Source organism: Pristis pectinata, chromosome 5 (genome assembly GCF_009764475.1).
Source record: "Pristis pectinata isolate sPriPec2 chromosome 5, sPriPec2.1.pri, whole genome shotgun sequence".
Classification (NCBI taxonomy): Eukaryota; Metazoa; Chordata; class Chondrichthyes; order Rhinopristiformes; family Pristidae; genus Pristis; species Pristis pectinata.
In genome coordinates, this window is record NC_067409.1 from 8,194,714 (window position 1) to 8,212,293 (window position 17,580).

General features: G+C 41.9%; 1 protein-coding gene across 7 annotated transcripts in view; it reads right to left on the reverse strand.

Annotated features, from left to right (window-relative positions):
• The window catches only part of sec22c (SEC22 homolog C, vesicle trafficking protein), an 81,190-nt gene that overhangs the window by 44,453 nt on the left and 19,157 nt on the right, over nt 1–17,580 (reverse strand). For 5 of the 7 annotated variants that reach the window (XM_052015575.1, XM_052015576.1, XM_052015577.1 and 2 more), the window contains exons 4-6: nt 15,881–16,060; nt 13,145–13,263; nt 11,919–11,984 (exon numbers count right to left, since the gene is read on the reverse strand). In XM_052015575.1, the coding sequence (XP_051871535.1) occupies nt 11,919–11,984; nt 13,145–13,263; nt 15,881–16,060 (365 nt within the window). Of the gene's footprint in view, nt 1–1,198; nt 7,730–9,071; nt 9,867–11,918; nt 11,985–13,144; nt 13,264–15,880; nt 16,061–17,580 lie in introns of those variants that run through there. The other 2 variants (XM_052015579.1, XM_052015580.1) reach the window with 2 other exon arrangements.

The window sequence follows — 17,580 nt, forward strand, 5'->3', positions numbered from 1 at the left end:
CAGCTTTCGAATGAGACCCTGCCTGCTCGGTCAAGCGGACATAAAAGATATTGAAATTGATCTCCTGCCACAATCTGCAAGGATCTGCTGGCAGGTATACCAGTTACCGGGCTATTCCAGAACAAAGGCTGTAGTGCAACCTCGACCTCAGAAGAGTACTGGCTCCAGGACATCCCATGGAGTCCAACGAGGGGGGCCTTGAACCTCTGCAGATTTCCTACCCCTCATATACTGAACCCATAGCAGGTCAACTTGAATGGGAGAAATCAGCTGCTTGGATAAAGGTATGCAGAGTTTCTTAGAGTCCTACAGAGGAGAAACAGGCCCTTTGGCCCACCAAGTCTGTGCCAACCAGAAAACACCCATTTACACAAATCCTACACTAATCCCATTTATTCTCTGATGTTCCTAGATCCCTGACTTCTTTGGAATGTGGGAGGAAACTAGAGCACAGTGGGAAACCCACACGGTCAAAGGGAGAACGTGCCAACTCCACACAGATAGCACCGGAGGTCAGGATTGAACATACGTCACTGAAACTCTAAGGCAACAGCTCAACCAGCTGCATCACCTTAATGCATAGAACAGTACAGCCCAGGAACAGGCCCTTCAGCTCACGATGTTGCATTGAACTAATTAAACGCCTAAACTAATCCCTTCTGCCTACACAATGTCCATACCCCTCCATTCCCTGCACATTCATGTGCCTAAAAGCCTCTTAAATGCCTCTATCATATTTGCCTCCACTACCACCCCCGGCAGCACATTCCAGGCACCCACCATTCTGTGTAAAAAAAACTTGCCCCGCACATCTTCGAACTTACCCCCTCTCACCTTAAATTCATGCCCTGTAGTATTAGGCATTTCAATCCTGGGAAAAAAAACACCGGCTGTCTATTCTATCTATGCCCCTCATAACCTTATAAACCTCTATCAGGTCACCTTGCCGCATTTTGAGTTATACACACATAAAAATAATTATTTAAACTGTGTGCATTTTTACCTTTTCACTTTTTTTAATTGTCAGGAGAAATTAGAATTTAAAATGAATCCTCCTCAATTGCAAATACTTGTGAATGTCAGAAGCCTTCACAAACAGTGAGGTTTTGAAATTTGGGGCTTCTGAAGAGGCAACTCTCCTGGGTGTTCACATTTATCTGATCTGGGACTCTTTAAAAGCAGTGTTGTACGGCGCGGGAAGATTACACAGAAAGGGAGGGGTGAGACCACAGTAAATGAGGAGAGGACTTTCAAGAGGCTTTGCTTAACCAGGAAAAGTGTAGGTCATCAGTTACAGGTGGTAGATGAGTAGGATGGTGTAAGTTAGGTGAAGGGCAACAGAAATTCAAAAGATCACAAGCTTACCAAATAGAAAAGGAATATTTTATCCAAAGATAACAAAGTTGGTTGAGAGTTTCAGCAGCAGATGAGCTGAGGCAGGGGAGGGAAGTTAGGCTAAGGTACAGAGGTTCAAAATGAGCAGTCTGGGATATGGAACAGTTTAGAGTTTATAAGAAGCTAAAGACTAGAAAGAACTAACATGCCTGCAAGCGGCTGGTGCATGAGCAATGACCCACATCACTCACTACTGTCTGCTTGTCCAAACTTTCCATAAAATTGTGCTTTTCTCTTCAGACTTCAAACAAGATGATGGCTGACGATGCAGGTTTTAAAGCAAATACATTTGCAGAATAGATCTTTATTTCATCAGTAATTTCATTAGCAATGTATTGAGAAATTTAGTTTGACATGCAAAAACTGAGGCTGATGATAAACGGAGCATATAAAACATCAGACTTCTTAGTTATTGTACAACAGTGCAAAAAGTATTAAAATGTTCATGTTTCCATTCAAATATGTTTTCGTACATTTCCAAACAATATATAGGTTTTCATCAGATCAATCTGGCACAGACAGGATGGCTCTACTATTCTTGTTCTATGATGTACCTCCAAATGACATATAAATACATCAACATTTAAAAATACCATACATAAAATAGAATCCTCCAGTAACCTGTTGCCAATGCTGGAGGATTTTGGATAATTCAAACCCACTCCACCTTATTATTCTATGTTATCCAAACTCATACGGTTCTCTCTCATTTTCCTAACAGGCAACAGTTTCACTCTGTGAGACTGCTACCTCCACGCACTGATTATAGAGACAGTAAATTCAGTCTTACTGCTCTTCTTTTAATTCGTCCTTCAGGATCTGGGCAAGTTCAGCACTTACTGCCCATCCCCAACTGCTCTTGATCTGAAAAGGTTGCTAAGCCATTTCAGGGAGCACTTAAGAGTGGATATGGAGTCACACATAGACGTCGATAAGGACAGCAGATTTGCTTTCATAAAGGACATTAGTAAATCAGATGGGTTTTTACAACAATCCAATAGTTTCATGATCATAATCACTTTTTTAATATAAATTACAGATTATTAAATTCATTTAAATTCCACAGCTGCTATGGTGGGACTTGAACCGGGGTCTCTGCATTATTTGTCCAGGCCTCTTGGTTTCCAGTCATTAATTTAACCAGTGCGCCACAACTATATACTTTGCACCTCCTCCTGCGACATGCAGGTGCTCCAGGGACCTGGGTTCAATCCTGACCTTGGGCACTGTCCGTGTGGAGTTTGAACATTCCAGCTATGACCAGGTGGGTTTTCTTTCTGGGTGCTTTGGTTATCTCAAAGATGTGTAGGTAGGTAAATTAGCCACTGTAAGTTATCCCTTGCTGTCAATTAATGCAGAAGGAATCAAAGGGGAGTTCATGGGTGAGACAGGCAAGTTGCAGAAGTACAGGGAACTAAGGGGAGAGAATGAGATTAATGTGACTGCTCCTCCGGCAGTCAGCACTGACCTGACGGGAAGAATCACCTCCTGTGACGGTACAAGTACAAGAAAACAGAGCACAACATCCACAGCTCACTCAATGGTGCCCAAAACACATTCAGAGTGCTTCCATTAAAAGAGTGAAAGTGACGTTGGAAAACTTGCTGAATGGTCAAACTCAAGACTTGCTTGTCTGCAAACACATTTGTTGGATAACAGTCGGTCATACAGCACAGAAACAAGCCCTTCGGCCCACCACTTCCATGCCAACCTTTTTGCCCGTCTACACTAAGCTTGCATTTGCCTGCTTTAGGGCCATATCCTTCTCTGCCTTGCCTATTATGTGCCTATCTACATACCTTTTAAACATAGTGATTGTATCTGACTCCACCACTGCTTCTGGCAGCATGTACCAGATATCAACTACTCTGTAAAAACTTACCTCTCAAATCCCTTTTAAAACTCCTTCCCCTCACCTTAAACCTATGTCCTCTTGTTTTTGATACCTCTATCAAGGGAAAAAGATTTTTTACTATCTACCCTATCTATGCCTCTCATAATCTTAAATATTATATTCTTCTATCATGTAAAGTAATAACACAGCATGGTTCATTTCATTGTGAAGATAAGTCTCCTCTCATACCACCTAAGCAGCTGTCAGCTGCAGTTTTATATCCAGGTGCTGGGACACAAACTTCAACCTTACTAGTGGATGCCATGTCATGAACAATCCCCAGCATTGCACACTTCATTACATGTGGCAGATGCAAGATCAGTGGAGTCTCCAAAAATCTGTGTGGGAGACGTGCAAAAGCAGGAGCTGGTTGCCACTAAGTTGCTGCTCTGGCTACAATAAGAAGCTTCATCAGTTGTTCTCAGACAAAAAAAATCAATGCAGAAAATGGGAAACCATTTTAGTATTTTTTAATAAGCTCCCTCGCCCCAGGGCTCCAGTACAACATGGAAGATTACAGCATGGGAACAGGCCTTTTGGCCCACCACGTCTGTGCCAACCATGATGCCAAATTAAACTAATTCCTTTTGCCTGCACATGATTCATATCCCCCAGATTCATGTGCCTGTCTAAGCACCTCTCAAACGCCATTATCGTACCTGCTTCCAGCACTACCCACCACTCTGTGTAAAAACCCATCTCCTTCAAACTTTCCCCCTCTCATCTTAAATTTATGCCCTCAGGTATTTGAGATTTCTACCCAGGGAAAAAGATTCTGGCTGTCTATGCTATTTCTGCCTCTCATATAAACTTCTGTCGGGTCGACATTTCCTGATGCACGGTCTTGACATGTAAAGTTGACCATCCCCCTACTTCCACAGATGCTGCCTGACCCGCTGAGTTCCTCCAGCAGTTTGCTTTTTGCTCCAAACACTACAGTTAAATGTGAATCTATGAGGCAGTACATTCTGCAACTCTTGTGCAAAAGCCATTTTTTGGCAGCTAACTCTCAGAGTTCAAGATTCAAATCACGATCTGTGTTCTAGTCAGGTTGACACACCTCCATCGCCTTGAATATGAGCATAAGGAAACTCCTCCCTCTCCAGACCAGTGAAACAAGCAGAAATTATGGAGAGAGGTTGAGCAGGTTGGGACTTTTTTCATTAGAGCGTAGGAGAATAAGGGGTGACCTTATAGAGGTGCATAAAATTATGAGGGGCATAGATAGGGTTAATGCGCACAATTTGTTTTCCAGAGCTGGGGAATCAAGAACTAGAGGGCACAGGTTTAAGGTGAGAGGGTAGAGGTTTAATAGGAACCTGAGGGGCAACTTCTTCACCCAGAGGGTAGTCCGTATATGGAATGAGCTGCCAGAGGAAGTGGTTGAGGCAGGTACAATAGCAACGTTTATAAGGTACTTGGACAGGTACATGAATAGGAAAAATTTAGAGGAATATGGGCCAAACGCGGCCAATGGGAATGGTAGTTGGCATGATCCAGTTGGACCGAAGAGCCTGCTTCCGTGCTGTATGACTCTATAACTCTAAATGTCAACAGATTGGTTTCATTTTGTGAATGGAGGTCAAGTTCCATGAGAACCAATCAGATCTTGTTTTTGTCACCTTTCAGCAAAGACAGCAGACTGTGAAGAGAGCAGATGCCCATTGGTACTAGTCCGGGAACACCTGATCCACTCTGATCTAAGCAGAGGCCTGGATCATACCTGGCTGGAAGACCACTTAGGTACATCAAGTGCAGTACAGTTTGCCTAGAGAGGAGATGGGTGCCATCTGTCACTCAGCTGAAGAATCACACATAACACAAAGCACCATACAGCCTCTCAGGTTCCCCAGCTGTCACAGCTACCTCAGGACCAACTTTATGATGTAGGAAAGAAGGATTCTCTGCGCAAGTAGTTAGCAAAGGAGGTGATAGGGTCACTTAAAGGTGTCAAGTCACATCTCTTTCGGAGAGGGCAAGTGGGCTAGAGGGGCAGTGGAACTTTGTGTCATATTGGTGGGGAACATAAAACCAATTCAGTATAAACAGATCAGTAGGGCAGCTCCTTGCCCATTTAGGAAGCTCTGCTGCTCATAAGATGGGAAAGTGAGAACCAACCTGCACTAACCCCACACTGAAGTATTCAGCCCTGCAGTGTGAACTTGAAGTGGCAACCCAAGTACATACCACAAGCTGAATATTCAGCCAATGGCCCACCCCCAAGGTTACGACAAATATCAAGTAAACCTTTAGAATCCTTGGCTTATAATCAAGTCAATAGATACATGAACCAATCACAAAAACCAGTTTTGTGTCAAAATGCATGTATCTACTGCTAAAGATCTCTAAAGTTAGCACAGACATTATAGACAATAGTGCACTTACACTAATTTGTTAGCTAAGACTTTACATTTGAAATAGAATAAATACAATGAATATAAAAATTTCTTTAAAAACCATAATAGTGCATGCATAATCTGTAAAAGAAAGCGCTCAAATGTTCTGTGCATTCAGGTTGGAGTAAGCAAGACCACTGATCCAACTTCAAGGTACTCTGGACGTGTATCTCCATTGCCTGGAACACCCGTGCAAGAATGCGCCAATACCTGCAGCACACAAACTGCAGTGGTCCAGGAAGGCAGCTCATCACCTTCTTCTCAAGGGCAGCCAGAAGTATCCCGTAAGTGGTAGCCTGGCCAATGATGCCAGAATGAAAATAAATATTTTCTATCTCGCTGCTATCAGACTCTTGAACTCAGATCTCCCAATCGACCTCGTCATGACCCTTGCACTGCACTTTCTCTGTAACTGCGACATTATATTCTGGATTCTGTTTTTCTCTTTACTACCTCAATGTACGGCGTGATCTGTCCGGATGGCATGCAAACTAAAGCTTTTCACTGTATCTCAGTACACGTGACAATAATAAACCAATACCAATTCATCAATTCCCTTTCCTCCTGAAGAATTCTAGCTTCCTTCAGAATACCAAGCTGTACAAGTGAATGAAAATGTCCTGGGTCACATGGTTTCAGATTTACTGTAAGACATATCACGTGTCACATGCAGTGCAATCCCAAGTGGATAAAGCAGTGGACGGCATCATTTTAGGACTCAACACCTTCTGGAAATCACGAGTTATAATGAGTCGCACTAGAATACCATGATCCTGTCAGAATGGAAAGGCAGCATTCACTGCTGGAGTTAACAACACTTAATGCCTGGCATGCCACAGTGGTAAGAAAAGAATCAGAGTGCAGGAAGCTCATGACACAAGGTACCACTTACGTTGACACTGATCAAGGGAGGTCTGGATCACTTTGGGTTCAATTGGGAACTTGGAAAGAAAGTCCCTCCAAGCAAACAAAAGGCCAGAGAAATGAACAAAGGAGTACTCTGACAATCTTCAAAACTGAATGGTTGCCTTCTGAGCAAACAGTTTGGCTGCAACACATCCTTAATATATCACTGCTTCCCACCTGAGTGAAGGAGAGTCTTCTGAACCAGTAAACTCTGGGAAAACACATCTGGAGAATAAAATTACTGCAACATGATTAATGGCACTAAATTCTAAAGACATTATCTCTTGAGCTATCCTGTTAATCAACCTCAATTTGTTTTAAAATAAAGGATCATTATTTGAGTTACACATATTAAAACATGATAACTGATTAATCTCCTTGTCTCCACCATCTCTCCAGGCTCTCTGTCTCTATCTACAGGGAAAAGTGACCCTATCATCTTGCAATTCCACCTTCTCACGGAGTGGTGGTGCTGCAAGACCAACTCTGGGACATAACTACAGCTTGCCAAATGAAACACCACAATTTACAGTAGGAATACGGGCAGAATATACGACTTTAAAGAATAGAATATATGGCGTTTCCCACATCTGAACATCTCCCGCCGGGTAAACGTGAGGGCTACACTAGGTCTCGGCTTTCCCTCTGCACACCATGAGGTACTGATCCAGTTATTCCTCTGGATTTATCATCATACACCAAACTTTAGACTTGTGAAGGACTTATCATCATCCTCTCGTACCAAAGGAAATTCCATTTCTCTTTCGTTGGACTTGCCATTTTGAGAAAGGGCATACATTTTAGACTCCTTGCATTTCATTTTGTCCAGGCAGTGACTGCAGCAATGACAATGGCGTTGACATTATCAGACATACTGAAGGCACGTTTGAGAGAGCTCGATCGCTGAACTTTTCCACCAGCAGAGTTGGTCAACAGGTCAGACTCCACAGTCAGCTAGTCTCTCTGTGAGCTTCCTTGACAATATCTGATGTGTGGATAGACAAGCCACCCCTAAGTGGAAGAGGATTTGCCAAAAGTTCCTCAGCCCAAATAAATAAAAATTGCATATACAAATAAGAGCCAGTGCTCCAGGTGCCTTGATCATCCTGGCCGAGACATAGAAGAGGTACAGGTAACACTGAAAAAGGAATAGATACAACCGTTGAAACACAAGCTTGACATAAACAAATCCATGCTTCATTCATGCATGCTGGATGAGGTGAGGTTCAAATGGGGGCTACTGCAAACACAAAGTGAAGTAAAGACAGAAAATGCCGGAGGGACTCAGCAAGTCTGGAGGCATCAGTGGAAAGAGAGACGGGTTCTCTCTCCACAGATGCTGCCTGACCTACTGAGCATTTCAAGCTTTTTTTTATTTCATGTTTCCAACATCTGTTGTTTTTTGATTTTCAAACACAAAGTGAAAACCAATCAATGTATATTTTACAGAGTCATCCTTTGCAGGCTTAAACTCAGTTAGGAACCAGGGCAGCCAACACAGTTATGCCATTCAATCTGATCATGGTTAATCCATGACATTAAAATTGGTGGTGTAGTGGATAGTGAAGTAGGTTATCTAAGATTACAACAAGATCTAGATGAACTGGGGAAGTGGGTTTTAAAAGAAAAATATTGGGGGAGGTTGAGGGAAGGGGAGAAGGTGGCGAAACAGGCACCTTCCTGAGGGTCCTTCACAGGGGGATGTGGAAACTATGCTTCCTTCTGTGGGAGAATCTAGAATTAGGGTCACTATTTAAAAATAAAGGGTCACCCATTTAAGATGGAGATATGCCTATGGAACTCTAAGGAACTGGCACATGGGGGAGAAGGGGCCTGGAGTGGTGGATCAGGCAGATCAGTCATGACATTGAATGGCAGAGCAGGTTCGAAAGGCCAAGTGACTACTCCTGCTCCTAATTCATATGTTCATGTCAAATCTTTGATCCATATTCCTCAATAGACTCCCCTAACAAAAATCTGTGCCCACTTTGAATATTTCAAATTAATTCAACATCCACATGTGGTTCCAGATTAGCATTATTCTTTGAATGAAAGAGCATATCCTCATTGGACATCTAAATTGCCTGGCTCTAATTTCATGATTATATTCCCTTGTGGCGAATTCTTCTTCACAGGGGACGATTATTCTATTCTGTTGAGGCCTTTTATCCTGTTAATCACCTCAATTAGTTCAACCCTTAATCCCCACACCCAATGGAATACACTAAATTCATGCAACTTGTTCTTGAAATTAGACCTATCAATATTTAGCTGTATTTCAATCAATCTGCCTGGAACCACGCAGACATCCTGAGATCTAGTGTCCAAAACTGCAGAGTAACTTGAATGGGGTTTGACTAAGGATCTGTACAATTAAAGTACAGATCCTTAGTCAAACCCCATTCAAATTATCCCCTTAAATCAATAACTTTTTTGGATTATATAAGAATAAGAGGCCTCCAGCTATTGGCAAACAGCAAAAAGAACGACACACTGAACAATTTTGGGATTATTTTGGGAAAGATTTAAGGTAAAGGATGAGCAATTAAACAGGGCTCAACTAATGCCACAAAGGGCTGTACAATACTCCTTATAAAGCAGTTTCTTGGCAGAAATAATTTCTCAAGGTCAATAATTCCATGTAACTGGTAACCAAAAATACATCGACCCATCCTAGGAAAAATGTTCAATTATGTATTTGAACAGGGTTTTTCTGGGTTATTCAAAGAGGGAACAGCTAAGCAGAAAAGTAGCATTACTTGTACTGAATCAATCACAATTTTAATCTTTGAGTTCTGATGAAAACTCATCACAGGAATGGTTAACTGTTTCTCTCTCCACAGATACTGGTTGACCCGCTGAGTCCTTCAGCATTTCTTCCTTTTATTGCAAGTCTCTAGCATCTCCAGAATTTTGCATTCTAAGATCATTTTACTCCGATGAAAACGGGAGGGCGAGAGAAGACAAAAATAATCCACAGTGCTACCGCAGAAATAAAAGAAGTGAACAACTCAGATGCATTTAAGTAGAGCTGGCAAATATGAGACAAAAGGGAAATGGAGATCAATCTGAGGGTTACATGGAGAGGGTAAGGCAGGACATGTCATAGACAAAATGAGGAGCCTGCTTCTGTGACAGAGACAACTCCCTGTATTGACAAAATGGACTGTTTCACTGCAATTCTATGCAAATCAGGGGAACCATCAGAGAAATGAAGTCCAATCCAAAAACTTGCTGTGGCACAGATTTGACAGAATGAAGAGCCTGCTTCTCTGCTGTAATATTTTTGGGATGCAGGGAAAGTCAAAATGAGATGCAATTAGATCACAATAAGGGCAAATAAACCAGCTACATTGCAGATGAAATGAATAAACTAAGAGAATTATAAAAGAAGCAAAAACCCAGAGTAACTTTTTAGAAACAGAGCTGCTTCCTATCTGTGGTCCTGTTCACAAAATATTGACAAAACAAAAACTGTCAATGCTGATGTCTGTTGCACATGAGCATAGTCCAATGTTCTTTTTCCAACCCCTTCTATTCCTTTCTCCCCCATGTGAACTTACCCTTAAATATACCCCACATACATTAAAATGGACTTATTTTTTGTTCTAATTATGTTCTTTCTTGTAAAAATTGTGTGTAATTCAGGTTTAATTTATGTTTTTTCTTGTGAATGCTGCTTATATGATGCTCTGTGCCTGTGATGCTGCTGCGAAGTTTTTCATTGCACCTGTGCACACATGTACTTGTGCATCTGACAATAAACTCGACTTTGACTTTGAACATTCTCACCATAAAAGGGTTTTCCTTGAATTCCCTACCGGATGTGCATGCACTTAGGAAGACAAAAGATATATCAGCCTTTATTTCAAGAGGAGCACAAGGATAAAGATGACTTACTGCAATTAACTTGGGCTCTGGTGAGACTGCATTAACAACACTGTATACAGGTCTGATCTCCTGACTGACAGAATTAGGGACAGTGCAAGCAAGGATCACCAGATGGATTCCTGTGTTGGGGGGGGTGGGGTGGTGGTGGTTTGTTCCATGAAGAGATTAAGCAGACCGGGCCTATACTCTCTAGAGATTAGCAGAATGAGAGGTGATCTCATTCTTACAGACCTTGACAGGGTAGATGAAGGAATGATGTTTCTCCTAGCTGGACCATCTAAAACCACAGGTCACAGGTCTAAATAATGGGTCGCTCATCCAGGACAGAGATGAGAAGAAGTTTCTTCATCCAGAGGGTCGTGAATCTTTAGAATTCCCTTCCAGAGAGGGCTCTGGAGGCACAGTCGCTGACTATCTTGAAGATCGAGAATGATTTTTGGATATTAAGGGGTCAAGGGATATGGGGTTAGGGCAGAGGTGAAGAATCAGCCATAATCGTACCAATAGCTGAGCAAGCACGAGGCACCAAATGCTGATTCTACTCCTTGTGACGTTATTTTCCATTTATGGCTTAGTTTGTTCTTGCCCACAAGTGGAAACACCTTCCACTTTTTCCATCATATTAAACTTTTTCGTACTCTTGTAGAGCTACAAATTTACTCTTCAATCATCGAAGGGTCTTCACAAGAAGAATATTTTTGCTTCACTCAAATCTCTCAGTTCTAATCCCTAATCACCTGCATCCAGCCAAGTGGAATTGTCAGACTATGGGAGGAGAAGTCGGCTCTTCTACCCCTCCAGACTGCTCTACCATGCTTCAAGATCATGGCTGATCTCCTACCTCAACACCATGTCCCTTCCTTATCCCCATGTGCCTTGGTTCCATTGATATCCAGAACACTAACAATCTCCATTCTGAATGCATACAATGACTGAGCCTTCACAGTCCTTCTAAGCAAATAATTTCAAAGATGCACCACCCTTTAAGTGAAGAAATTTCTCCTCATTTCAGTCCTAACTGGCCTAACCCTCCTTTTGAGACTGTGACCCCCAGATCCATCCCATATCTACTCTGTTAAGCTCTCCAAGAATTTTGTATGTTTCAATGAGGTTACCTCTCATTCTTCTAAACTCTAGACAATTGAGGCCTGACCTACTCGACCTCTTCTGCCATCTCAGGAACCAGGCTGATGAGTCTTTGCTGCATTCCCTCAACTGCACATACACACTTATTTAGTTAAGACCAGAACTGCACACAATGCTCCAGCTGTGCTCTTTCCTATGTAATTATTGTAAGACAACTTTACTCTTGCACTCAATTCCTCTAGCAATAAAGGTTAACACACTGTTCGCCCTCCTAATGACCTACAGCATCCTGCACGTTAACTTCCAGTGACTTAATTGTCTTAATAAGAATGCAAGAAAAGTTAACTTACCTGAAGTACACAGGTAATAAAAGCTACAAGAAATGCAACAACTGATCCCTTTTCTTCATTACCGTCCTAGTAAAAAACAGTGATAATAAACAAAAGACTCTTTTCCACTGAAGTACATACCAATAAAGGCAAGATTCGACAAATGCATTGCCCTAGCCCCTTCTTAATCCATTCCCTTCTTTACCATATACCATTATGACAAGTATCATCATAAGCCAAATAAGGAAGAAATTTGAATGTGTGAATTATTTTGACAAACTAGGTTCTGCGTATGGAAGGATGATTGATGAGATTTAACACAGACAAGTGGAATGCACTGTTCCTACAAACAAAGTATTAGGTGACGAAGGCAACCCTTGAAGCTTTTAAAATAGCCAAGGACGAAATTGAAAAGCACTTCTGACTATATTAATTGAAACAACTTTCAATGCATGCAGAGCAGCAACCAATAAAGCAAACTGAGTGCTGAATTATATAGGCAGAAAACAGATCAGAAGTCATGCTCAACCATTTAATATATTGATCGTAGCGGCATGGCAAAATATTCAGTCCTATAAAAATGAACTTGGAAATTGATCCTAATACAACACTGTTACTGTTAAAATCTTGTGCTTCCAAACTACAGGGAAGTGACATTAGATAGGGTTGCATAACAGTAGATAGCTGGGCCAGAATTTCTTCAAACTCAATGGGCAGTAGCACACAGACAAGTTTCAACTAATGAGGTACAATAATTGACAGTATGAAGCTTGGAGGGTCAGAGATTGTTAAATTCTACGTTTTGATCAAAGTGGAGGACAGGAAGCAAAAATCCTTGGAATCATTTAACAACAGGATCCCATGATGGAAACTAATAACCCTGTCTGCATAAACCAAAATATGTTGAATTTGTATCTGTATCTATCTTGCCAATCACCAGCAACTTTCACTCTTTTTTAACTTCTTACTTGGAACAATTCAATGAAAAAGATCACCAAACTTAATGCTTGTCGTGATCAATACCAATTCCAAGCTCTCCACAAGCTAAAATCAGCGTAACAATACCTATATCACCTAAAATCACCATGTTATGTGACCAATACATAACCTCAGGGAGAAAAGGGAGAGCAAATGAACTGGCTCAATTAATTGATGAGCTTTGCATTATAACTCTTTAAGGTAGTGGGGTGCAGTAAGAAAAATTGAAAGCTATCAGCTGCCTCAAGTTTTAGCTATATTGCATTTACCTGAAAGTTGTGTTCAATGAGGTGAACTCCACGGATCAAATTGAGAGCTCCACATACAATATTAAGGATAACTGAGAGGATCCCAACTGCACTCACGGGCTCCAGTCTGTAGTTGGGTGCTGAGGGTTAATAAAACAAGATTTGAAATTGTGATCAGAAACAATCTGCTATAGTGCCATGCTTATTTATTGAATCGATAGTGTAACCGGCACGGTTAGATGGTAGCTTATCTATCCATCATAGGAAGAAGATTTCCATGTTGAGGAGAAGATTTATTCCTTCTCAAACCCTTCCAAACCTTCCCTACCATTTAATTTTACATGCCTGGCCCCAATCGAGTGTGCCAGGCATTTATTTTACTGCGCAGAACCCAATTCTATCCCACCTCAAAATCCACCAGGCAGGGCTCACATCTGTGGATAACTAATAGAGGCAAGCAGTGTAAACCCAGGTTGATTTTATTAGTAACAAAAAATCTGCTGGAGGAACTCAGCAGATCGAGCAGCATTGGTGGGAGGAAAGGAAGTGTCAATGTTTCAGGTCAAAATCCTGCATCAGGACAATGCTTTTCACCTCACAGATGCTGCTCAACCTGCTGAGGTCCTCCAGCAGATTGTTTGTTGCTCCAGATTCCAGCATCTGCCATCTTTTGCGTCTCCTCTTGATCTCACTGGTGTTCCCTAACATCGAAACGTTGGCATAAAATCATTTTTCAGGGAAGTTCCTCTCACTTCTTTCCATACTTTCATATACATCTTGCAACATACACCCTCCTCAAGAAAGTGACCCATTCTCACAGTCCATCCAATCCATCCTGATGAAGGGTCTCGACACGAAACGTCGACTGTTTATTTCCCTCCATAGATGCTACCTGATCTGATAAGTTCCTCCAGCCTTTTGTGTGTGTTACTCTAGATTCCAGCATCTGCAGAATCTCTTCTGTTTCCGTTTTGCTGCTAGAGGAACACAGTGGGTCCGGCAGCATCTGTGGAGGGACAGTCGACGTTACCAGTCAAGACCCTACATCAGGACTGCCAGTAACGAGATCCTACCTCAATTGTATGTCGCCATTTTAATGCAATAATTGAATAAACAAACGTATCCATGCCCTACAGTGTTGAGCACAAGAATTAAGAGCAAGACTGCTGTACATGCTGAAAGTACCAAGTTGTCCATTGCTACTCCAGAATCTATTCAAGAGAAGCAGCAATAACAGAACCAAGCAATGTGGATGCAAGATTTAGTTTTCAAGCAGTATGTTCAAAAGCTGAGAAGCAGATGGAGCAGGGGAGTTTCTCTGCAGTACGGCCCAAGGGATTGGGAGATGCAAGACTGAGGTGTTATGGCACCACTGCTGGTATGAGGTGTAATTACAGAATTACAAGTTTACAAAGTGAGAAAAAAGAATGTTCATCATCTTTCTCGTTTCCATGCAATACAACACGTGAAGCTGGCTTAAGCCGCATTGAGAAATTGGTGTCCAAAAACCACTGGTAAGGAGTTACGTGCAGCCTCTTTTCTCCTTAATTCCCCAACACATTTTGGGAAGGTAACCATCTAGAACATCACAGTCAAGATGCAAAAGAGTATCCACCAAGGGTGGTGGGCAAATGGAACGAGCTGCCACAGGAACTGGTAGAGGCAGGTACAATTACAAATTTAAAAGGCAAATTTGGGTGATTTGTCAGAGTCATAGCCATAGAGTTACAGAGCACAGGAATAGGCCCTTCTCATCCATGCTGACCAAACTGCCTACCCGAACTAGGCACATTTACCTGCATTTAGCCCATATCCCTCTAAACCTTTTGTCACCAACCTAAATGTCTTTTCAATGTTGTAACTGTACCCACCTCCACCACTTTCTCTGGCAGCTCGTTCCATATTCCCACCACACTCTGTGTGAAAAGGTTGCCCCTTAGGTTCCCTTTAAATCTTTCCCCTCTAAATCTTTCCCCTTTCACCTTAAATCTATGCCCTCTAGTTTTTGACTCCTCTACCCTGGAAAAACCACTGTGGCAATTGATCTCACCTATGCCCCTCATGATTTTATAAACCTCTGTAAGATCACCCCTCAGTCTCTTACGCTCGAGAGGAAATAGCCCCAGCCTATCCAGTCTCTCCTTGTAATTCACACCCTCCAGTCCCGATAACGTGAGTACATGGATAGGAAAGGCTTAGAGGGATATTGACCAAACACAGGCAAATGGGATTAGTGTAGATAGGCATCTTGGTCAGTATGGACTAGTTGGCCGAAGGCCTGTTTCTATGCTCCTCACATCACACTCCACTGCGCTCCTGGATCATTGAGTGCATAACATCTTTAATGTTGAACCAATATACCTGTCACCTATGATTTCTATACATTCATGGAAAAGTCAAGTGAGATTCAATGGAATTTTACAAACTAGCCTTTACCTGGGGTACAGGGAAGTAACGAGGGAGGGAATAGGACTGATGGGATTTCTCTGCTGGAGAGTCTGCATGCATCAAATGGGCCAAATGGCCTGCATCTGTGTCATAAAAAGTAAGCAACTTGTTACAATAGAGTTGAACTTCAGTGGTGTTTTAACTGAGATATCTTCTTTACCTGGCATGGATGCAGATTCTGAATTCCTCACCAGAGCAGACAGCAAGTATCACTGACAAGCTCTACTTGATCTCACTCAAAGCAATTTAAGTGGGTATAATTATATGAAAGTCAGTCCATTCATAAGACAGTGTCTGATCTGAGCTTACCAGAGCCAGAACATAAATGCAGATGTCCATTCAGTGTCCCATTGGTAACCACAATATCATCCAGATTCACCTGTCGGGGAGGCGTCACCTTTAGCTCCCTCTGGATATTTGTCACACTGATCTTTAACGATGGACGGTTTGAATAATTATAATGCCATTTTATCTTCTGTATCACACTGTCTGCAATTGAACAAAATACACTCAGCTTAAAGCTATCAAATAACGTAACAATGAATGAGAATAAATGGCCGTGGAATACTTCCCTACACACACTATATAAACTGAACAATGTAATTCATACAGTCTGTCTCAGAGAAGAAGTTCATTGTGATCTCTTTAACACAGTTTGCATCAGGGATTTCCTAGCGGAAACATTTCAGATCAGGTTGCAGGGTACTGTAAACTGCTGACTCCACCCAAACTCAACAAAATCACCTGCAAAACACCAAACATTGTTCAACCTGACAGAAACCTACACCTGCTATAAAACAGGTAACAACTGCTGCTTTTGGCAGAAACTCTCAAATCCATCGCTGAATTTTGCAGGTTCCATCGTGGAGCTTGGATACAAAATGAGTACTTTGCTAAGCCACTTCATATAGCAGCTGTTAGTGTGGCATAGAAGTCACAAGCAGGGCAGTCCAAGTAAGGGTAACTTCTCATACTTCCTTAAGACAAAAGAAGGCTATTCAGCCCATCAAATCTAAACAAGCCCTAGGAGAAATCCCATCACTCTCATTCTCCCATTATTTCCCTGTAATTATTCTCTCTCAGATGCCCATTAACTTTCCCCGATTCTCCTATCACCCAGTTACTACACAGCAGAAGATTTATAATGGCCAATTAACCTAACAACCAACACATAGGGTCATAGAGTCATACAGCATGGAAACAGGCCCTTTGGTCCAACTCATTCATGCCGACCAAGACGTCCATCTAAGCTAGTCCCATTTGCCTGCATTTAGCCCATATCCCTCTAAACCTTTCCTATCCATGTACTTATCCAAATGTCCTTTAAATGCCTTAACCACTTCCTCTGGAAACTCATTCTATATATGTACCACCCCCTTTGCGAATAAGTTGCCCCTCAGGCTCCTATTAAATTTTTCTCCTCTCACCTTAAAACTATGCCCTCTACTTCTTGATTCCCTTTCCCTTGGAAAAGGACTGTGTTCATTCACCCTGTCTATGCCCCTCATCATTTTATACATCTCTATAAGATTACCCCTCATTCTCCTTCGCTCCAAAGAATAAAGTGCTCACCTGCCCAACCTCTCCCTATAACCCAATCCCTTGAGTCGTGGCAAAACATCCTTGTGAAACTCCTCTGCACTCTTTCCAGCTTAATAGCATCTTTCCTATAACAGGGCAACCAAAACTGTGCACGATACTCCAAATACAATATAATACTCCATCTTTGGGAGGTGGATGGAAACACAGACAGTACCAGAGGTCAGAACAGAATCCAGGTCATAGAGCAATGAGGCAGCTGCATTATCTACTCTGCCCCTATGTCGTCCATTTTTTAATAACAATCTACAACTTTAAACTAAAACAGTTTCCCATTTGTATGCACAGTATCCCATATTATTACACTGCTACTCGTTGGCATGGTGAAAGTCTACTTAGAACATTTATCACAACTTTCAGTCAATAAAAATGGAGACAATGTATCAGCAGTCAATTTAAAGGAGTGTTAA